We start from the raw sequence: 23,914 nt of genomic DNA, 5'->3' as shown, positions 1-23,914 counted from the left end.
GTTATAATTACTACAATTGTAACTGGCTGTTTCTTCAAAGGGTCTTGCAACTGGAATATTTTACATCATTGAGGCAACAAGGAAAAGGTAAGCTATTTATATGAGGTATTTATTCTTTACTTTCCTTACAATCATATAAAGCAAACCTTTGAAATCTGTGCTTGCATTATTTCCTCACTACCAACCTAATAATGAATGATCAGCATGAAAACATAGCTTAAATAATTTGTCTGTATGGTTTCCTAAATCCCTACTGACCTAAATGATGAGCTAAACCAGGCAATGTCTATTCTATACAAGCAGCAGGACCGTAGCATTAATGAGAAAACCCTAGGAGGGTTTTCCCTAAGAGATGGAATTGGTTGGATGGTCACTTGCAGAGAGCAGTGGTCAATGGCTCAATGTCCAGACATAGACAAGTGATGAGTGGTGTGCCTCAGGGGTCTGACTTGGAACTCATGCTGTTTAGTATCCTCACCAACAACTAAAAGATAGATTCAGACTACGTATGAGGAAAAAAAATTTACCATGAGGGTAGTGAATGGAAACATTCAGGCGCAGGGTGAAGATGACTCTGAGTAACTTGATGCAGTTTAGGATGTTCCTATCCATGGTAGGGTAGCAGGACTAGCTGACCTTTAAAGGTCCCTTTCAGTCTGAACCATTGCATGATCATGGGAATGAACAGTGCATGGTTCTGTGCAGTAGCAGGGAACCAAACCCAGTGATCCTTGTAGCTCTTTGCATGTAATGTGCTTTTTTGCCTGTTATGTTGGTATCATATAGAAGTATCTAGAGAATATAAAATTGTGTTATCTCTCCTGTTCTCTTCCTTATGCAAACAGTTCCAGTTCCAGCCTGCAAAATCCTCCTGGTGATAACGAAGAAAGAACTCGTCTAATGGGCAACGAAACATAGCCAGACATACTTTCAATTCTCTGTTTGCTGTTGTGGTTTAACCTAGTATTGAGGTGACTGGCCTTAACAGTACTTCATTATTCTGGAGCTGGGACATGATCCCTTAGTGACCAACCAGTTATGGTTTAATTGTAGAGGCATTACTATTTTGAAACACTAAACACTGACTGCCTTTCTTCTGAAAGTTCTCCTGAATGATGAGTAACCCACAGCTGTCAGCCTGTTTAATTGTGTTCCATGTACAGTGCACTACTGTATGTGAAAAGATGTTGTTTTCAAATGTCTGTTCCATACTTGTGTGTGCTGTGCATTATTCTTGGGTAAAGCTACTATTTTGCTACCATGATTTTCTGTACTTTTTTAAAGGAAGTTCATTATCTTGTAAAAACAGAATTTGAAATTATAAAGGACTAAGCACAATATTGTTATCAATAAAGCAACTTTTTTCCTTAATTTTTTTAAATTTTCCTAGACAGCAAGGGTCTAAAATACTTTTTGTCTACTAGCACTTGTGTTGTCTTGTGAGTGCCTGAAAATGAGAAGCAAAAATAATGAAAATTTGCCATGTCTGCACAGAAAAACCTGATCTTCAGTCCTGGGGGAGATTTGGCATCTGGTGTATACATTGATATACATACACAAAAGATAAATGCATGTTTGTATTATATGTGAAGATTCAGCTTGGTGATTGTGAGATTTATTTTGCTAATAAATGCTACTTGGAATGTTTTCACTAATTGCTTCTGCAACAGCAAATCTATCAGCAGTCTAGGGCTCCTATAGGAAAAAAACAAAAACATTTCCTCACCTCTTCCAGATGCTCAGCTAAAGATATCCAAGGGTAACTGAGGCAAGGACACTCCTGACAAACTCAAACTAGATTTTTTGACTTCTGTTGTGGCAAAAGTCTTTTAATTTATCATTGAGCTGTTTAATTTATCTTTATTTATTTAGCTAGTTTTAATTTATCATTGATACTGGTTTATAGAAGGGGTTCTCTGTGGTGGCTTTTTTCCCACAAATAAGTGTTCTGTCCTAGCAACTTCCCAGTCAGTTTCTTTTGTGAATAGGTCCTGGATTTTACAAAAGAAATATTTCTTTCTCTGCCAGAGCTCTTTTGAACTTGAACTTTCGAACTTTAACTATTTTGAACTTCTTTTCCTTAGAAAGAACAACTGCTGTTGTAGCCAAATGAGCTGTGAAACTTCAGGGTACCAAAGGGCAGGCTTCCCCATGGAACATATTGTTAATAGCTTCCTTTTCTTTCTGTATCAGATGTTAGACTTCACTGAAACCAGGAATGTATACCTCAACTTATTAGGAAGCACTGACCATGGAAGCACTGATGATGAGCCAGGTGAGAAGGAGCTGAGAAGGCTACAGCTGGATGGAAGATACAGATCTGTAGTCATGAGACTTAATTGGCTCATTTTGTGCAATTTGTTCACTTACCTGATGTGTGTTGTTAGGACTTGAGAGGGGCCAGAAGACCAAAAAGAGCACAAAAATGAAACTGAAATTACTGCAGCTGCCCTGCAAGGTGTGAACTTTACGAGACCACCAGTAAAAACTAAACAGGCTTAACCAACCCCTCTAACAGAGCAGTCATGGTTTCTATGGGAAGCTAAGCCCCCACTATGGTTAGTGCTGTGCTTGTCTCATGCAGTGGCAGGTCTAAATACCAACCTGCCACTACTGACACAGCTGTAGAAGCTGTGGTAGGCAGAGACTGTGCCAGGTGTAGCCAGACTGCACTTGGCTGGACCGGGGCAGCCCTGAGCAGGAGCCCGTGTAGCAGCACTGAGCTCGGGGTCATCTGCCTGCCTACCTTCCACAGCCATGCCTGCACCCTTGGGTTTGGGCAGTGCTGGTCTCTGCTGAGATTTCCCAAAGCTGTTTTCCTGCTGGGACCCAGGCTTGCCTTAAGGTCTGTCTCCACAGCCTGGCTGACCCGCAAGTCTGGCAGGTGATGGATTTCTTTGGCTGCAGCACAGTGCTGACTTCCCTGCCAGGTGTAATGCAGAACTGCTCAATGTTGGCAGCTCTCTTGCCTTTGATATTGTGAGACTTTCCAGGCAGGGTGATTGCTTCTCTCTCTCTGGGTGTCAGCTTTCAGCCACCCTGGGGAATTTGCAGCTTTTGTGCAAGACTTCCTTTTTTTAAACCCCACTGCCTTTGCCTGCCTTCAGCCTCCTCTTGGGTGACTTCCCAAGGCGACTTCCAGGCTCCAGACATGGGGCTTCCTAAAACTTGTGCCTCTGCTGTGCTTTTGGTGTTGTCTGCTCTGGGGCCTGTGCCCTGGACAGATGTTGCAGCTGTCTATGAGCACAACATGGTGTTGTCAGAGGACACTGAAGTGCCAGTTTCTCCTGAGGAGGTCTTGATGCTGGTGGAGAAAAATATTGCAATTTTGGAAGCAGCCATCAAGGAAGCAGCCAGACTCATTAGAGACATTTTTTTGAGTAAACAGTGACCATTGTTTATTGTTTTAATGGTGTTTGTATGTTAGTAGCAGGGTGCCCATATAATTGTGACTCCTGAAGACAGCATTTATGGAGGGGTCTTCATAAGGAAAACAATATAACTTTATCTTGAGGATATCCCAGACCCACCAGACAGGTGGATTGTATTCCTTGTGCTCATCTTGGAAGGTATCATGCCTGTTATATATGGGGGAACAGTCTGAAGGGAAAGACAGTTAGGGGCAGTTGTTGTTAGTTTTAAATGTCTTGGAACAAGTTCTGTGAAATGAAGCCAAGGTAAGACATCATGTAGTTGCCATAAATAGCTTCAGACAACTTTGTTCATAATTTTTCTTTGCCATTTTTTCTCAGTGTAATTTTTTCTATTTTAGTTAGTATACCAGGAAGGTTGAGATTTATTTAACAGAAAAACAAGTACATAGAATCTATGTTTTAGTAAGGAATTCTACGCATATTGTAGAAATGTTTAAGATACAGAATTATTAGGAATATTTGTGAATAAAATAACAGCTACTACTGAAAGAATATACTGCACAATATAAAACTCAGATTTTTGAATCATTGTGTGGTAGCCTTTTCATTCTGTTATTTTCCTTAATAAATGGCACCATTTATTGAAGCTGCAGTAAGAAGACAGGTAACAAAACACACCATTGAAGAAACAAATCCTAAGCTACCTCAGCACACCAGCCACATGGAGAGCTGGAGCAGAAGGGCTGAGAGTAGCCCCTGTGTTGGGTGTAACTTCCGCCCCGTGCCACACACCAGCAGCAGAATGGAGATTTGAAGGTGTGAAGATTTGCTTCTACTGTCAGGAAGCTCCTGCATTCCTCAGTTAATGTGAGGTGATGGGAGCATTTCAGCTGCTAAGCTCTGAAGCACAAATCTGTTGTTTTCTGTCAAGTAACAGAAAACAGCAATCTTCTTGTAGATACAACTAACTTAGATCTATTGGTCTGATGATCTGTAGTCTTAACATTGAAAGGCTTTTTTATTAAATGGTTTTGATGTTTTATTTCTTTCTTTTTTCCCTCCTAATTAGGTTTGCTCCTTCATCCATGCTTGAAAGACTGAGCTGTCTGGCAAGGAATAACTCCATCTATGTGGTTGCAAATATGGGAGGCAAGAAACTGTATAATTCCAGTGACCTGAGGTGCCCAAGTGATGACTGCTACCAGTACAATAGCAATGTAGTCTTTGACTCAGAAGGGAAACTGGTGGCTTGTTATCATGAGGCGAGAGAATTTTACAATGTTCAGGAAGTGCATGATTCTCAGGAGATTAAAGATATGAAAGAGAAACTTCTTCCTGGGCTTAAATGTATTTCTATTTAGAGTCATAATAGACCTATTGTCAGAGGGCAGGTGAAAACCACTGCCACTATTCTGAATTTAAAAACAAGTCTTTAAATGAGAAGTAAAACTCAATAAACCCTCTGTTTTTACTGCATCTCAGTAGGAAGTGACACACAAGATATTTAAACATTAACATCCTAAATAAATACTTATTGACTAAATACAAGTCCACTTTACTGGTATAAATCAGAAGGAACAGATATTTGTGGCTGACTTCTCTTGTAGTGGTATGAGTTCTCCATTTTGAAATTAACGTATAGCACATTCACAAAATATATTCTCCATTACTTGTATTTATGTGAATGATTCAATGCTCATTTAACTTGAATCGTTTGTTTTCTCATATTTTATTTTCTCCATTCTTTTTTTTCTTTTCTATGAGCAGTACAACCTTTTTGTGGCAGAGAAACAGTTAAATTAACCCAAGGATCCAGGATTTGTGACTTTCAATACATCCTTTGGCTACTTTGGCATTTTCACTTGCGCAGACATACTCTACCACATCCCAGCTGTGGTCTTGGCAAATAGATTTCAGGTTGACATCCTTCTGTTCCCAAGTGCTTGGGTGAACGCCCTTGCACTGTTGTCAGCTCTTTAATGGTCCAGTGTCACAGCGTGGGCCATATGACTGGCGGTCAACTTCCTTTCAGGAAATAAACACAACTCCACTTTAGATATGACAGTTAATGTGAGACTGCTCTAACTGATCCTCCTTCTCATGGGCAGCATTTGTATCTGTGTAGTGCAGCTGACCTGAGCAGAAATTCCCATCAGCTCTACGCATGTCAACAGGACTAGAACAGGAGAACTTGCAAAGTTCTTGATATAAAGGAAATAAAAAACATGCTATGTAAGAACTTGGAAATTCTTAAGTTGACTACAACACCTCTAGTCTTTGTTAAATAATTAGTCTTGGGAGTTTATGAGTGTTATTTTTCATCTTCTGACCCAGGTGTTTTATTGGCGTTTTAACCAAGTAAAGACCCAAACTTAATTTTCTCCACTAGATGGAACCCTAAGTCTGAGAAATGTTCTTGTAAGTTCTGCAACTAGTACTTCTGGGCTGGAGCCACTGTGTGTCACATTTTCTTTATAGGCTTTGTTTTCACTGTATATTTTTCCTGAACAGATGCTAGAAGTAAAGCACAGATTTTGTGTGCATGTGTTTGCAGAATTGAGAGAACCTTACTGCTAAAATGTAGCTCTAACCTTTGCCATCCAAATGAAAGTAGATGTGAGCCATTCCTTTAGCTCTCAGTTGTTGAATGTCCTTATGTAATACAATTGATATTCTTTATGAGTAGGCTTTACTCTGGGCTTTAAAGATTTCTCTATTTATGTAAAGTACTTGCATAAAGATGGGAGTTTTGGTAATATCTTTTCCTTACAGAACTTTTTGATTGGACAGTGTTACCACCCACTTCAATCAGAATTACTGATTTCTAGTGCAGTTAAACTCAAAGAAGAACACAAAACTTCAGCCTCTTAAATCATACATAATCAGGACACTAACCTTGTCATTTACAATACATGAAGCATCAAAGTTTGATATAATTTCCACTGATGGCAAAGACCACTAGGTTAAGATTGTAGTTGTGAAGGCTCAATTTAGTTTCTGGTAAATCAGGTAATCAGTCTGGTAAATGTTAGAATTAAATTTTGCACATATATAATTACTGACTACTGCTTGCCTGTTCCAAATATTTGCTTTCAGATTAGAAAATTTCTGGTGGTATGTGTTTGCAGGGGGTGGTATTTATGCCCCAGATGGTCCAGAGCATATTACTACAATACTGAAATGGATAATGGTCACCTTTTGGTGACAGAACTGAGTTAACACCCTTGTCTCTCTCCTGACTATTCTGCTGCTGTTAGCTGGACACTGTATGTAGTCCAGATCAAACAGCTTCCACCAAAGAAACACACTTTCAGTGGGGCTGTTTACCATGATCTCCTTCACAGAACTCACTGAATCTGAGGGAAACCAAGCCATTTGCCAGCAGGGTGTCTCTTGCCAGCTGAGTCACAAGATGGTAGAGAAGCAGCAAGATGAAATTATATCCCGGGTGCCGTTGATGGGCTACATGTTGTTGAAGGATGGTATTATTTGCAGGTAAGTGTTTTTTGTCCTTATTTGAACAGTAGGAAGGCTGTAATACTCTCTTTGCTGTCTGTTTGCTTTTGTTTTTTTCTATTGGGGCAAGACATTTATTAGCCCTCCCCCACTGACTTCATTAGGGGTGTTAATCTGCTTTTCTGTGTTATAAATGATGGAAGTTGTCGTGGTTTTGAACTACTAACTAAGAAAATTACTTTTTGCTGTGAGATATGGATTAGAATAAGAGCAAAACAGGCATACAACTTAAAAGGGAAAAAAAAGAAAGTTTATTGACAAACTACAATAATAAGAACACCAGAATAAACTTCCAGAAAAACCTTTCCATCCCCTATCTACCCACTATTCCCTTGTTCACATGACAACAGAGACAAAAACTCTGGAACTCTGATGGTTAAAACAGTCTCAATTCTTGCTAGTCTTTTCACCACTCTTTATAGAGAAACAGAAGTTTCTTCCTGTTAATTTATGGAGTTTCTCACAAGAAAACTATTTTTGTTATAGTTTTCTATTGCCCTAATGTTAGCTGCTCAGAGCTGCTATTATTAGAGTTCACTCCTCCCATTTTCACATCACTCTGAAGTATGTATGGGCCATGAGTCTAGAGATAGCATTTTTAAGGATAAGTTATTCAAAGGCAAAAAGTCTTCTTCATCTGTTTCTGTGAGCTTCACCAGAAAACAGTTTTCTCATTGCTTCTCAGGGCTTCAAATCTCTCAACAGTTTTCTCATTGCCTCTCAAGGCTTTTAATCTCCCAGCACTTCACTATACTATAATTACTCTTTACTCAAATTTACACTTTGAACACTATTCCTCTCTAGATCCTATATCATGAATTAAAGGAGTTCTTTTCAGGACTTCATTGTCCATCTCTATAGTTTTAACAGGGAGATATTTCAGCTTAATTAAAGCATCTTCTTAATTCTCTACCTTTCCTGAAGCTTCTTTTCTTTCTTGTCACTGGTAGTTTATAAAGTCTCTTTTCATGTTGATCTCTCTCTCTCTCTCTGGATAAAAAGATTAATCCGCAAGTCTCATCTGGGTAATGAAAGAGTTAACATCTTGCCCAGGCTTTTGTAGATGGTTCGGTGATCTCTGCCGAACAGGAGCTGGAGTCGTCTGCGATGGAAAGTTCTTCATGGCTGCTCTGGAGCCGCTGCAAGTCTGGTCGCTGTTCTAACCCGCTGCAAGTCCAGGGCCTCTCTCTTTCTTCACTGGGCAGTTTCTAGTGAATGTAGTTACAGCAAAACCTGCAGCCGAGCCAGAGATCGGGCCCGGCTCGGCCCGGCCCAGGCCTGAGGAAAACCTTCCCCAGGCCCCCCCATCTCCCGGCCGGGAGACGGGGCAGGCCCGGCCCCATCCCCGCCCGGCCGCATGGCCTGGGCAGGGACGGGAGGCCTGGAGCTCCGCCACCCTCCACAGCCAGAAAACAAAGAGAACCCAGAGAGCTCTGCTTTTACACTTTAAGGTAGGGTTCACAAGTTGATCCCACTTTTCAATGGCCTAAACTGCTGTCAATTCCCAGCAATGACCGATAATTGGTCAGGAGAAAAGACTCCAAGCGCTTCCCAGCAACTCCAACTCCCTTAAAGGTAAAGTAACTCCATGACAGAAGTGTAGACCTTGGGTTGATCCTATGCTGTTGTAACACCCTTGAAGGTGAGGTCACCCAGCAGTTTTGGCAAGGACAGGACAAGCACATATGTTTCTCTGTGCTGATTGTACATCTACAACGCATCTTGCAGAAGTTGCTTTTCAGGTTTTGCAGGATGTAGGTTTGTCAGGATTTATTGCTGAGGGGAGACCTTATTGCTCCCTGCAACTACCTGAAGGGAGGTTGTGGTGAGGTGGAGGTTGGATCGATCATTTCTCCCAGATGACAGGACATATGGAAGTGGCCTCAGGTTGTGCCAGGGGAAGTTTAGATTGGCTACTAAGAAAAATATCTTCACTGAAAGGATTGTCAAGCATTGGAACAGGCTGCCCAGGGAAGTGGTTCAGTTATGATCCCTGAAAGTATTTAAAGAATGTATAGATGTGGTGCTTAGGGACATGGTTTAGTGATTGGTTTAGCAGTCCTGGGTAATGGTGGACTTGATGATCATAAAGGTCTTTTCTAACCTAATTCATTTTATGATTCTAAGCAGGTTTCTGTATATGGGTACGAAAAGGACAGAAGAATGTGCATCTCCCCCTGTCTTCATAGGGGTGCTTTTGTCACAAGAGAGCTGTTCTCTGCTCAGTTGTGCACATTGTGCTCACATTGTGCTGATGTGATTATCTAGCATCTGGTTATCTAACAAAATAAGGAAACTAAATATGGATATACCATTTGTATTTACTTGGCTTGCAAGTCTGTTGATTCTAAAAATTTTACTGCTAGACTTTTTTTAGTGTGCTACAAATCATTTCTACATACATAGAAATATATGGGGAACTATTCAGAGCGTACAATAAATGAATGCATAGATGTACTAGATCATTTTTTCATCATGACTTTTCTGGCTATCAAATCCAGCTCATGGTTGCTGAAAACTTAGTGGTGTTTTGCCTTTCTGTCTCCTCCTCCCCACAGATCTGAACACATGTGGGCAGCCCGTGGAGACGGCTCAGACCAAGTTTGAGATGTTCTCCCTCAGCGGCACGTTTGGCACCAGCTACGTCTTCCCAGAAGTGCTGTACAGCGGGGTGCAGCTGGCCCCTGGGGAGTTCCAGGTAATGGGACACCCTTGTGATTTGTCAGACATCTGTGGTCAAAAAGCAACTTAGTTATTATCAGTGTCCTCTATCCTCTTCCTTGAGTCCAAGGCAGTTTTATTCCTGCCTTGATTTTCCTGGTTGTATTCATACAGTAAGTCCACCTTGCCAATTTATTCTGCCGTTTCCCCAAATCCTCTAGAACAAGATCTCTTTTAAGATAGAAATGTAGTTTTTCTCAGACTTCCTGCTAGCTCCAGTTGAGACTGGAGCTCTCTCCACTAGATCAGCATTACTGAATATATTAGTTGTGTTTGCCATACAAGAGTAGTGCTTTGATGATGCTCCTGCTTATTTTCCTTTTTCATAAACAGGTGCTAACTGATGGACGTCTGATAAGTCGGAATGCTACATCACAGGCAGTTTTGAGTGTAACACTGTTTGGGAGGTGGTATGAAAAGGATCCTCCATGCACAGATCAAGCTTCACCATGATTTCACTGCAGATCCTTCAACCTTTCATCTCCTTGTTTCTGTAATGTCAATTAGTCACAAATAATGGTAAATAATTCTAATATTCACAATTAACGTGGCATTCTATTTCTCAAGTTCCTTTATCTAACAGCATAGTCACTGCACTTTCATTTATGGACTTGATTTTGCAGCAAAAGTCAATACTCTGCTGGACTGTTTTTTATTTCTATATGATAGATTTGCTTGGCATAGGCTTGGCCTTAACACTGGGAACAATAGAAAATAAATTCCTCTGACTTTAATGGTGTAGGATTCAGTGGGTTGTGGCCCAATGAAAAGCACTTTTTAATTATTGGAAAATTTTGGTGTAGTATTAGCAGCTATTTCCACAGCCCTGTTCCCACCCCATTTCTGAGCAGGCACTTTTGTAAACAAGAGATTACCAGAACCTTTGAAGATTCTAATTTCCACTGAAAAGTAAAGCAAGCCTTGAAAACGTGGACCTTCAAAAACCAGTTATTCAGCTCAGCACACTGTAATGTGTTGCCAGACTGTGATAGGCACTTCATGAGGGAGGAGTCTGCTTTAATCTTCTGACTACATTTTTAGGATGTGGAAAATCTTCCTAGAATTGTTGATAACTGTATCCCAAACTCTCAAAGCAAGCAATTTCTCAGGAGCATGTTCTGTCTTCCTATGGACTGGTTGCACCTACCAGTGAGCAGGAGAGTCGGGACTGTTGGGCAGGTGTTGGGTAAGGGGAGGGAACAGCTGGAGCAGGTGGGACATGCAGATGTGCAGATGTGGGCCCTGCAGACTGCACTCCTTAGGCAAGTGGACTGGATTACGTTGTGTTTCCCAGCTAGGATTTCTAGCTGTGCATAATTCTGTTGTTTGTTTTGAAGCACAAACATTGTTTACATTTAATCTGACCAACATCATTTTAAAAATAGACTTGAAAAGAGGCAAAATACTTTTTTTAAATTTTATTTTTAACAAAGGGAGTGTTTTAAAAATAAGATTGTAGTCTATGAAAGTATCAAACTGAAACCCTATACAATTCATAGAGTAGAAGTAATGGAAAACATTCTTCTGTTTGGAAGGAAAAGCGCTGTATCTTTAAATCTCTATATCTGCGCCCTAGGAAAAGGTGTCCTATTACGGCATAAGTGACATAACTATGTGCTGTTGGCAGAAGTGAGCGCCCTCTGACTTCCTGACTGCTGTTCACGTGTACTCAGTGCTCAGCAGTGATTGCGTGGCTGCCGAGTCACCTCTCACACCGCCTGCTCCAGGCGAGCTTAACCCTTGGAATGTGCAGTGCCTTCCTCACGCTCTCGCTAAGCACGAGAAGAGAAGCCGGACCCCAGTCTGATCACAGACTCCCTCTACAGCTAAGCTGATTTAGCACCAAATTGCATCCTGCTTCCCAAAGTAAGTCCTCAGGTAGCCCCCACCATCAGATAATAGCAGAGATGGGGCCGGGAGCAGCACAGGGGTGGGAAGAGTGGATTGGGAGGGGAGAGGAGTGGAAAGTAGGCGGACCTCTAGGTAAGTTTTCCCTTACACTGTCCAGAGCCAAGTGCAGCCGCACCACTGCAGTTTTCTTCACTTGAGGCGGTGGATTTGTTTGTTTAACTGGTGTCAGTTCCTTGGTCCTGGGTGAGCTCCCAGCTCCGCAGGAAATAGGGAGCCGTGCCTGCTGGTTCAGAGGCAAACAGGGATAACTTGCACCTTGTCCCGGCAGTGAGACTTGAATTCTGTGGGGCATTCCCCTAGCCCTGCATTGGTAAATATTTCTGCTCCTCGCTGGCAGGGCAGTCACCTTTCTGGCTGATTTCCTCACTATTGCTCAACAAGGGAGCATTTGCTACTTCCTCCTGGACACTGATGTCTGATGTGCTTAATGTGCCTCAACCTATATTTCATTTGGTAAAAAAAAGTGAGGCAGAGAGGGAGGAAGGCTTCAAAGGTTCATTAGTCCAAAGATCACCAACATCTCTACTGCAGCCTTTAAAAGGCTTGTATTTAAGGTTGCTGAATGAACATGCTGGATGAAGTGATGTGTGTTGAGAAGTACCTAGGGATGAACATGACCAGATAAAAATCAAAGTTCCTAATGATTGAAACTCTGAGTCAGCAGTACCCTCTGAGAGAGCTCTGTGGTATCTGCATTCATCCACAGGTCTGTGTTTTCTGAACCAGCTTTGCAGTGACAGTCTGTTGTAGCTGGAAGCAGACAGCCTGTTCTGCCTCCTACTGCTCAGACAGCCTTTTTCAAATGGGAATACTGCAAATACTAGAAAGTCAAAACCTGGAAAATGTCATAGCAACAGATGAATTTGGAATGAGTTGAAGATGAAAAGAGAAGGCCTCTCAATCCACAGCAGGTTTGTGGGGACAGAAAGGTGTGCAGAGGATCAGGGATGCTCCTGCACCTGGTGAAATAGCCTGCTCTTTTGCTTCAGGCTAGCGAGAATCAGACAGTGAGGTCTTATTACATGCCTTATTTCAGAGGAAAAATTCTGTCCAGATTTGTATTTTCTGACAGAAGTGATGCCTAGCCAGTGGTTCAGTCACTTCTGAGTGACTGAGAGATACACTGGGATAAACTCAAAGGAAGTTCTGTTGCTGGCGTGTTGGGTGCATGACATCTAAGTATAATGAGATGCTAATGCAATTTCTTTGGTCTAAAGAAACTCTGATGCAAGCTGCACATACTAACACATAGCACAGGAACTAAGGAATATGAAGAAACTAGAATAAAGAAGTGTTTAAGACACCCTGATTTTTGCCACTCAAAATTCACAGAATACTAGCTCCATGGGTGACAAATATCCGCCTTCGAATCAGAGCTGAGCCCACACAGATAGAAAAAGTCTTGCTGTAATCAGTAACAGAGTAAAGTATAAACAAAAAAAATTGGACTGTTCTTTCTAGATATGTTTTTAATTATTTATCTTTTATTGGCTCTATTAGTCTTGGCATTGCCCAGAATCTTAGGGTTGTGATGACAACCTTACCGTGTACAGCAGTACTTACATGGCACACATGGTTCCAAGGTAATGCTTTAACAGACCTGCAGTTCATTCCTCCCTCTTTCAAAGTAAACTTTGTCCCCCTTCTCTTTTCTGTGAATATTCCTTTAGCACTGTTTGTCCAGAGCACTCTACCTGCTGGGAGGCTGCAGCCATGCTCCCTTCCCAGGCTCTCCTGCCCGCAGTGGTGTTGGCACTCGCAGCCCTTCAGGCCCTTGCCTCCGACACCTTCATGGCAGCTGTCTACGAGCACGCCGTCATCCTGCCAGGTCCCTCCGAGGAGCCCGTTTCTCCCGAGAGTGCTTTGGCCCTGATGAACAAAAACATGGATGTCCTGGAAGGCGCCATCAAGGAAGCTGCCCAGCAGGTACGAGGGGTACCGTCAGGGCTGTCCATCAGTGTTTTCTGCTCCTGCTGGCCCTGCAGGTTGTCTGCTGGTGGGTGACCTTTAAATGGAGCCTGTTGTGACAGGGTGCCCACATCATCGTGACTCCTGAAGACGGCATCTATGGCTGGCGATTCACAAGAGAATCCATCTACCCCTACCTGGAGGATATCCCAGATCCGGTGGTGAATTGGATTCCCTGCACTGACCCCTCAAGGTGATTCCTTCTGCGGTGGTTTAGGTGATTTCAACCTGTATCTCTTGGAGTCTTGAGCAGCTCACACTAAATTACTGAGAACTGCTAATGACTGACATAAGTTTTAATTAAAATTAAGTGTGAAGGTAGTTAAATGGTTAAATATATAGCATATCCATGACTAATTGATGAGTGAAACATTGTTTTTTTAAAAAATTAGACACATCAAAGAGAAATTCAAACAACATACAGGGTTTGGGTTACTGAAAGTTGAGGACATGGCTTTTTTTAATACCAGAATATCCTGGTTCTCATTCTGCTTTCAGTTTTCCACACTATTTTGAATAGAACTAAATGTAAATTATTAACACTAATATTTCTTTGATTTTTGGGTTTGTCTTTTACAAATGACTTGTTGAAACAAAAGCACACAAACCATTTTTGTGGGCAGCCAAGAAGTAGTCTCTGAGTAGTTAATAAGAGGTGATGAGGTCAGTAGTTAAAGTCCAGACTTCTAAATGATAAATAATTATAAATGATAAAATGGTAAATTTTAAAAATCCAGGAACTTTTAATCTTAGTTTTCCACAATTAAGGTAAGATAAAGTCTGAATTGCTGTGTCTGTGCTGTAGAACATGATCTATCATTCAAGCAGCATGTTCCAGCAGTGACAAACTAAAGCTATAGCTGAGCACTGGACTTTAGACTCCTACAGCAAGCAATAAGTGTTCAACCATGGAATTATAGCTGTAGTCTGCCCTTTTCACTACAGCTTTCTGCACCTGCTTGATGAGGAGCAGGTTATTACATCTGTGAGGATATAATAACTCAATGTTTCCAAGAAGAAGAGTCACAATGGGGAGTAGCACAGGATGTGCAATTTTTTTCTGAGATATAAGAAGCTAAAATTTACATTCTTTCATTGAAGGTGGAGTGTGGAGTGGCAATGTGTATAAGTAGGTCTTTAGTGTATCACACAGGTTTAGCAGAGGTGATCTGGGTGCCTCCTCACTGTTTCAAATCAGGGATTAGTGGCTTTTGGGAATATAACGCTTGCCATTAGTGCCATTAGCGTCTGGCATGCCTTATTCCTGGTGCTGTATGTGTATACTGCATGGAGGTTCTCCCTGTGTGACCCAGGCACACCTTGCAAAGCCATAGGCATTGCCATGCTACAAAGGAGGATGGCTGCTGTCTTTATGGCCTGGCATGGGTACTTCAGAGGTGCTGCCAGTTTCTGGCACGTGGACCCTGTTGCATCGTGAAATTAATAGTACACTGCTCTTCATGCCATGGTTACAGGTCTGTGAGCTCCTGTCTGTAGGAGGAAATGAATTGATGAATTGCCTGGACCATATCATCTGCACTGTCCCACAGCTCAACTCTGTTAAGGGTTACATGTTAAGGGCCCAGAGCTGCAGTCCTCAGGTGCCAGTATGCCTGATGCTAAAATATTTGCTTGTGTGACACCAAGCTAGTGTCTTCCTCTGCCCAGAGATTGCTCTCCTGCCCTTTTCCAGCCCAAGGATTATCTGTTTACTGCAGAGCATGTTCCAGGTGCTGAAAGGGGACTGGCAGGCACATCCCTGCAGGGGCCAATGGGAGGTCCCCAAGGCCTACCCCAAGGTGCAGGAAGCAATCTGAACAAGCACTGCAGCAGTTCTGTGTATCTGCTTACCCTGCCATGGCTGTAGGATTGGAGATACTGCTGATGTGACCTCAAGCACTCTGGAAATGGACATCACTGACAGCACAGGTTTTGTTAATTCTTTTTTCTTTCCTAAAATACTTTAGATTTGGTCCAGCACCAGTGCAGGAACGACTCAGCTGCATGGCCAGAAATAACTCCATCTATGTGGTTGCAAATATTGGGGACAAGAAGCCGTGTGACTCCAGTGATCCCGACTGCCCCAGGGACGGTCGCTACCAGTACAATACGGATGTCGTGTTTGACACACAGGGGAAGCTGGTGGCTCGTTACCATAAGGTAAAGTGGCCTTGGAGAGACAGGAACTAATTTTCCACTTCTTCCAAAATGTCTCAGTTTGGGAAGAGAATTAGATGCCGGTCATTGTCCACTGGCAGAGCTTTGCTTTTCTTTATAATTTAAAAGAATATCTCTTGCTATGAAGCATCAATGCCAAATTTTCATTTGCTGTCAGGTTTCTCAGAATAGACTGGAATGAAGAATGATTGCTCTTGTGCAATCTAGTGGCATATGGTTTTGGTTGACTTCCTCATTTCATTAGGTCACTACTACCGTAAATTCTGCTGCTTGAGCAGTTTCCATTGCCAGCTTTTTACTAGACTACCACTTCATGTTCCAGGATTTCAATGTTCATCTCTATTCCATTGTAGATTAGTAGTCTGATTTCAGAGAAGCGGGACCTTTTTTCTAATGCTGCTTTGGCACAGTTTTTACACAATGGCAATTTTTTTGACAAAACAATGGCCCTAAGATGGGTGTAAAAATAGATAAGGATATTGAAACATTTGCACCCAATGGAAGTTTCTCTGTCAGTATTATGTGCCTACCTGCAAGTTCCATCAAAGCCATTTATGAATCGTGTGCCAGATATCATGCCAATGTGCGTAAAGTCAGTTTATTTAATGCACTTTGGGCCCAGTATTTCATCTGGTTGTTTAGAGACAATGCCAAGATATCTATTTGTGAGCAAACTGGGTGAGTGAAATGCTAATAGTGCAAGTCTGTCCCCCAGCCTGCCATGGCCCAGGTGCTGAATTACAAGTTAAGTAAACTTGAACTTCTTTTATGGCTTGTTGTCCATATTTACTTTCAGACCACCTGGACATTAATAAAGGACTCTTATTAAATGTATATGTGAAGGAAGAAGGAAAATGTTGGAAAGCTAGAAATGTCACAAACTTTTGCTTTTCTGTTGCCTGAGATCATCTGCCTTTCCACCATCAGCACAGCCTTTGTTTTCTACTCTGCAGTGTCCCAAATACTGTCATGTGCTTCATGCTGGTGCTGTGTACTTCCAGTGCTTTTGGGTATCTCCACATCAAGGTCACCAATTTTATCTCTTGGCACCAGATCCCCCATGCCTCTCTTACATTGCTATTTCTCTTCTGGTTGCATTTGGGTTACCAGAATATAAACTAGGTGGAGAGAGTGGAGAGATTATTCTTATGCAGATGACACCAACAGACCTGAAGGCAGCTGGCTGCTTTCTTAGCTAGATGCCAGGCCAACCTGTAATATGTGTTCCATATTTTGGGTAGAATGATCATACAATTTTAGCCTGATTGCCTCCTACCTGTGAGGGCTTCCAACACAGGTCACAAATTTTCTCTAGTCATGCTGAACAGCTTTAGGGAATGACTCCAGGATGCATGGTTAGTAACTATGCCTCTAACTGGTTTCTCTATTTTCCTTCCCCTACAGTATAATCTCTTTCAAGGAGAAAGTCAATTTAATTACCCCAAAGAGCCAGAAGCTGTCATCTTTGAGACTCCTTTTGGGAAGTTTGGCATTTTCACTTGCTTTGACATCCTTTTCTATGAGCCTGCCGTGGTTCTGGTGAGCAAGATGCAGGTGGACACCGTGCTCTTCCCAACAGCTTGGATGAATGTCCTGCCCTTTCTAACTGCAATTGAGTTTCACTCTGCTTGGGCTATGGGCATGCGCGTCAATGTCTTAGCTGCCAATACTCACAACACCAGCATGGCAATGACAGGTAACTTAATTTTCAGTCTGTGCAAAAATCTTTATAACCATGAATTTCTTATTCCCTGTTCTACAAAGTGATTCTGCAGAGGAATATAATGTATTTTTCTGGAAGGTGAAGAATCTAGTCACCAAATTTTAAAACTGATAGATCCTGTTCCTATTGGTATCATACAATACACAATAAAACTTGTAGTGTTTTCTTTTCCCTAGCTTCTTAAGATTAACTTTTCTTTTAATGGCTCTAAACAAGCAGTAGGTTACTAGCACTGAATAGAAATTTTTGAGGTTTTTAAGGCTATTTTCCTCTCCACTTCTAAGTCTATTACTGAATGCTGAGCTGCAAATAGACTCATAAACCGTATATATGGCTACGTTTATTCTGCCAAATGAGAGGCTTATTTATATGCCTGTATTTAACACTGTTATGGAAAACTGTTAAAAACACACGTTCAGGCCTGTTGTTGTAACACTGCTAAGAAGTCCACATCTTCATTTTAGAATGTAGCATTGATTTTTTCAGAGCTCAGCTTATGGAATAATATATTTCATATAGACCAGTATTTCATTAATAAACCAGTATCTTCACTGAGCTCTGCAACCACAGTATTGTTTTGGAACTTTTCATTTGAAATACCTGACGGGCTTCTGTAGTGATAGGTATGACAGACCTTTGACTTCCCTCTGTTGCTTGGTGCTGATCAGATGTGAATCTCCTCCCCATGAAGGGTGGAGTTCTCAGCCAGTGTAAAGGGGGCTGGACAAATGTTGTCTCCTTCTGTTCATGAGGATAGGCCTGTGATTTGGATAATGACAAAAAATTAACATCTCTGTGACCCTAACTTGCCTGTGTTGTGTTTTGGATCATCTCAATCAACAGATAGTCCTTTCACATCAGTCAGCTGAGAAAAAAGGAATTATCAACCCTAGTGCATACAGGAGAAAAGAGAACTGAGAAGACCATAAATACAATCATAACATAAAAAACCAAACATCCTCTGTCTTCAGTTACTCTGAGCAGACCTCATCTGAGGGAACGAATGTTATTCTTTGCCAAAGCATGAGCTCTGTATGATCACTTTTGATGAGACTAAAATGACTGTAATCTGTGGGGAACAGTGGATAAGCTATCAGTAGAGACACTTAGGACACCATGATTTTTTAAATTCTTCTTGGACTGACTATTGTGCTCTCCACAGGGAGTGGCATTTATGCACCAGCTGGAGCCAGAACATACTCCTACAACATGAAAACTGAAGATGGTCACCTCCTCATTGCTGAACTAGATGCACACCCTCGTCTTTCTCCTGCCTCCCCACCTGCTGTCAGCTGGAACTCATATGCTTTGAGTGTTGAAAGATTCTCACAGAATGACCATGAATTCACTGGAATAATCTTTGAAGACCCCTTTACCTTCACGGAGCTCACTAAGCCTGGGGGGAATCTCACCGTCTGCCAAAAAGACCTCTGTTGTCACTTGACATACAAGATGGCAGAGAAAAGAGATGATGAAGTTTATGTGCTGGGTGCTTTTGATGGCCTTCATGTTATTGAAGGACAGTACTATCTGCAGGTAAGTCTTTGGAGGCCGTTGCTAACCTTCAGAAGCTTATTTACAGGGAGAAACCTTCAGCTCTGTGGTGAAAGAGAGAAGACAAAGACTGTCTTCTATGCTGGAGCCCTAGTGACCTGTTCATTAGTAACGGAAAGGAGTTGCTAAAACTTCCAAGCCTATTTTGCCTTCCAAACCTAAAATGCAGTAGTGAGGTCTCTAAACCACTTTTAAATGCCCCAAGCACACACACAACTTTTGGGGGTGTGCAGTATTGACTAAATTTACATTTTCTTCTTTGAATATCTGCAGTAAGTGTTCTGAATCTCCTCAGTATCACAGAATCACAGAATAGATAGGGTTGAAAGCGACATCTGAAGTTCAGATAGTCCAATGCCCCTGCCAAGACAAGATCACCTAGAGCAGATTACACAGACATGTATCTGGGTGGGTTTTGAGTATCTCCAGAGAGGGAGAATCCAAGACCTTCCTGGACAGCCTGTTGTGATGCTCTGCTGCACTAAATGTGAAAAAGTTCTTCCTCATGATGAAGGGAAACTTGTGTTTTTATGGCCATTGCTTCTTGTCCTGTTGCTGGGCACCATTGAAAAGAGTCTGGCACCATCTCCTTGGTGCAGCTTTGAGATATTTGTATGTATTGATGAGTCCCCTCTCAGTCTTCTCTAGACTTAATAGGCCAAGCTCCTGCAGTCTCTGCTCATAAGAGATGCTCCAGACTCCTCATTATCTTTATGACTTCAGCTGGACACTCTCTGTTAGCTCCTTTTCTTTCTTGTACTGAGGAGCCTGGGCACTGTACTCCAGATGTGGTCTCACTGTATTTACATCTAAGAGTTGCTGTTAAAAATCAGTTGATGATAGCTATTTTTATGAGATGCTCTGATAAGTTAGGGTCACAGAGATGTTAATTTTTTGTCATTGTCCAAATCATAGCAATGAAGCTTACTAAAATGACTTTTAGTGGGAAAATCCTCTCTTCCTCTCTTTTAACCAAATATTTGGGAAGATAGTGAGTTACATCCTGGTTGAATTTGCTTAGAGCCATATTTGTAAACGTCCTTTGCCTTCTTAATTAAGTTATTATGCCAGCAGATTATACTTTTTTTAAAGTTACTTCTGTCTGTCAGCATGGCCTTTTTGTACCAGCTGGTACAGACTCCAGATAACACTGAGGGGAGGTGTTATCCAGCAAACAGCTCATCTAATACTTTTAGGAAGGTAGCTTGAATAAATTCAGTTCCTGGTGAGCTTGATTGTAACATTAATTTCAGTGTTTGTGGAAGTTTCCAGATAGTCTCTGCCAGTATTGAAAGTTCTAGAGAATACAGAAATTTCTATTCTTCCTTTTTCCCTCAGTATTTTTTCATTTCCTCAGAACATATTCCTTATTTCTCTGCTTATTTGCATTTGAACACAAAACCGTATTTGCTGATGGATAATACTTTTGATTTTTTGCAAATATGCTTCTATCACCTAATACCAGACATGTAGAAAAGGTCCATCACCTATTAGCAAAACCAGACAACATCCTTCAAATCATTCCTGAATCAGAGGAGTGCTAGCCCTATTTCATATTTCCTCATGAAGACCACATTTGTCAGCTGGATAATTAACTCTCATGACAAAAGGGAAACAACATTGTGATTCCTCTATGTGTTGCAACTACTAACACAAAACTATAACAAAAGATGCTAACTTCATCTCCTTGGCCTATATTACCTAGGATTTAAACAGGGAACATCAAATTCAGACTTCCCATGGGACTACCAGGCCATCTAATGAAGTACCATTAGCAACACGTACAATTAGCAGTAAGAGGACCTGGATGTGCACTTGTGCAATGTACCTATGTGGAGGGCTTTGTTTGGTTTGTCTAAAATTTCCATTCACAAACTCATCTTACTAAAACATGTGGGAAAGAAAACTTCAAATAAGGCAATTGGTGATTGAAAGAATTAGTGGAAGAGACAGGATCATGCTTCAGAGATGAAATAAGGTGCTCTGTCTGCATTTATGTCAGAGACAATCTATTTATAAAATTATAAGACTAAGACAACACATGTCTGGAATACTCCTAGTCAGATCAAGGGGTAAAAAGATAAGCTACAACTGAAAAGAAGTCACCCAAGAATTATGAAAAAGATCCTGTGACTCTCACCTGCACTGACACACATTAGCCTTGATGACACAAGGCTTTCCTAGCAGGTATGGTCTGGCTAAACACATTGTTATCTCCTCCTCCCCACAGATCTGCAGTCTGCTGAAGTGCCCCAGCACAAACCTGAGCACATGTGGGCAGCCCGTGGAGACGGCTCAGACAAAGTTTGAGATGTTCTCCCTCAGCGGCACGTTTGGCACCAGCTACGTCTTCCCAGAAGTGCTGTACAGCGGGGTGCAGCTGGCCCCTGGGGAGTTCCAGGTAATGGGACACCCTTGTGATTTGTCAGACATCTGTGGTCAAAAAGCAACTTAGTTATTATCAGTGTCCTCTATCCTCTGCCTTGAGTTCAAGGCAGCTTTATTCCTGCCTTGATTTTTCTGGTTGTATTCATACAGTAAGTCCACCTTGCCAATTTATTCTGCCGTTTCCCCAAATCCTCTAGAACAAGATCTCTTTTAAGATAGAAATGTAGTTTTTCTCAGACTTCCTGCTAGCTCCAGTTGAGACTGGAGCTCTCTCCACTAGATCAGCATTACTGAATATATTATTTTGTGTTTGCCATACAAGAGTAGTGCTTTGATGATGCTCCTGCTTATTTTCCTTTTTCATAAACAGGTGCTAACTGATGGACGTCTGATAAGTCGGAATGCTACATCACAGGCAGTTTTGAGTGTAACACTCTTTGGGAGGTGGTATGAAAAGGATCCTCCACGCACAGATCAAGCTTCACCATGATTTCACTGCAGATCCTTCAACCTTTCATCTCCTTGTTTCTGTAATGTCAATTAGTCACAAATAATGGTAAATAATTCTAATATTCACAATTAAAGTGGCATTCTATTTCTCAAGTTCCTTTATCTAACAGCACAGTCACTGCACTTTCATTTATTGACTTGATTTTTCAGCAAAAGTCAATACTCTGCTGGACTGTTTTTTATTTCTATATGATAGATTTGGTTGGCATAGGCTTGGCCTTAACACTGGGAACAATAGAAAATAAATTCCTCTGACTTTAATGGTGTAGGATTCAGTGGGTTGTGCCCCAATGAAAAGCACTTTTCAATTATTGGAAAATTCTGATGGAGTATTAGCAGCCGTTTCCACAACCCTATTGCCACCCCATTTCTGAGCAGGCAGTTTTGTAAACAAGAGATTACCAGAACCTTTGAAGATTCTAATTTCCACTGAAAAATAAAGCAAGCCTTGAAAACGTGGACCTTCAAAAACCAGTTATTCAGCTCAGCACACCGTAATGTGTTGCCAGACTCTGATAGGCACTTCATGAGGGAGGAGTCTGCTTTAATTTTAAATTCTGACTGCATTTTTAGGATGTGGAAAATCTCCCTAGAATTGTTGATAACTGTATCCCAAACGCTCAAAGCAAGCAATTTCTCAGGAGCATGTTCTGTCTTCCCATGGACTGGTTGCACCTACCAGTGAGCGGGAGAGTCGGGACTGTTGGGCAGGTGTTGGGTAAGGGGAGGGAACAGCTGGAGCAGGTGGGACATGCAGATGTGCAGATGTGGGCCCTGCAGACTGCACTCCTTAGGCAAGTGGACTGGATTACGTTGTGTTTCCCAGCTAGGATTTCTAGCTGTGCATAATTCTGTTGTTTGTTCTGTTGTTTTTTTTGAAGCACAAACATTGTTTACATTTAATCTGACCAACAACATTATAAAAATAGACCTGCCAAAGGCAAAATACATTGGTTTGTTGGTTTTGTTTTTATTTATTAAAGGGAGTGTTTTAAAAATAAGATTGTAGCCTATGAAAGTATCAAACTGAAACCATCTACAATTCATATAATAGAAGTAATAGAATACATTCTCCTGTTGGGGATGGAAAAGCACTGTACCTTAAAATTTCTGTCTGCGCCCTAAGAGAACTTATCTTGTTACGGCATAATTAACGTAACTGTGAGAAACAATGCTCACTTTTAAGTTTTCAAAGGTTTATTAAACCTTAATAAAATACAATAAAAGACTGAATAAGGAGAAGAGCAGCGCTGGGAGCATAAGATTAAACTGCCACCTGATCATCTATACAATGCTATTATATGGCATTTATACTATTTATACTCTTTGCCCCTTCTAAAGCTTTGTCTGTCAACTCCTTTTTCTACTGTCCATTGGTGATTGGAGGTCTGGTGTTGCCATGCTGCTCCTCCTGGTAACCTGCCTACCCTCCCCAAGTGCCCCGGCCAATGACAATACAAGGGGCAAGGGAAAGAAAACTATAGGGAGAACATAATTGTACATCTATAACACTTAACAAACACATAATATTCATCCCTTAATTGTGAGAGCCAACCATCCCATTACCCATCTATAACATAACTATGTGCTGTTGGCAGAAGTGAGCGCCCTCTGACTTCCTGACTGCTGTTCACGTGTACTCAGTGCTCAGCAGTGATTGCGTGGCTGCCGAGTGACCTCTCACACCGCCTGCTCCAGGCGAGCTTAACCCTTGGAATGTGCAGTGCCTTCCTCACGCTCTCGCTAAGCGCCAGAAGAGAAGGCGGACCCCAGTCTGATCACAGACTCCCTCTACAGCTAAGCTGATTTAGCACCAAATTGCATCCTGCTTCCCAAAGTAAGTTCTCAGGTAGCCCCCACCATCAGATAATAGCAGAGATGGGGCCGGGAGCAGCACAGGGGTGGGAAGAGTGGATTGGGAGGGGAGAGGAGTGGAAAGTAGGCGGACCTCTAGGTAAGTTTTCCCTTACACCGTCCAGAGCCAAGTGCAGCCGCACCACTGCAGTTTTCTTCACTTGAGGCGGTGGATTTGTTTGTTTAACTGGTGTCAGTTCCTTGGTTCAGAGGCAAA

The 23,914-nt window shown here is 41.7% G+C and overlaps 2 protein-coding genes across 18 annotated transcripts in view; both read left to right on the top strand.

Annotated features, from left to right (window-relative positions):
- The window catches only part of SLC18B1 (solute carrier family 18 member B1), a 31,803-nt gene extending 21,612 nt beyond the window's left edge, over positions 1–10,191 (top strand). For 10 of the 17 annotated variants that reach the window (XM_086877127.1, XM_086877124.1, XM_086877125.1 and 7 more), the window contains 2 exons: positions 41–87; positions 846–1,655. In XM_086877127.1, the coding sequence (XP_086733253.1) occupies positions 41–87; positions 846–918 (120 nt within the window). In that variant the 3' untranslated portion in view covers positions 919–1,655. Of the gene's footprint in view, positions 1–40; positions 88–845; positions 1,656–2,193; positions 2,276–2,783; positions 6,870–9,448; positions 9,589–9,944 lie in introns of those variants that run through there. The other 7 variants (XR_015283214.1, XR_015283215.1, XR_015283212.1 and 4 more) reach the window with 4 other exon arrangements.
- On the top strand, positions 6,719–22,793 carry LOC111927686 (pantetheinase-like). Its single transcript, XM_086877134.1, has 11 exons — positions 6,719–6,869; positions 9,449–9,588; positions 9,945–10,130; positions 11,239–11,477; positions 13,193–13,448; positions 13,553–13,683; positions 15,458–15,650; positions 17,073–17,364; positions 18,554–18,927; positions 21,176–21,346; positions 21,704–22,793. Exons 5-11 carry the CDS (start codon positions 13,236–13,238, stop codon positions 21,821–21,823), a joined length of 1,494 nt encoding a protein of 497 aa, XP_086733260.1. The 5' UTR covers positions 6,719–6,869; positions 9,449–9,588; positions 9,945–10,130; positions 11,239–11,477; positions 13,193–13,235; the 3' UTR covers positions 21,824–22,793.
- The last annotated feature ends 1,121 nt before the right edge of the window (positions 22,794–23,914 follow it).

Source organism: Cyanistes caeruleus, chromosome 2, assembly GCF_971803275.1.
Source record: "Cyanistes caeruleus chromosome 2, bCyaCae1.hap1.1, whole genome shotgun sequence".
Lineage (NCBI taxonomy): Eukaryota > Metazoa > Chordata > Aves > Passeriformes > Paridae > Cyanistes > Cyanistes caeruleus.
This window is presented reverse-complemented; position numbering and strand designations above follow the sequence as displayed.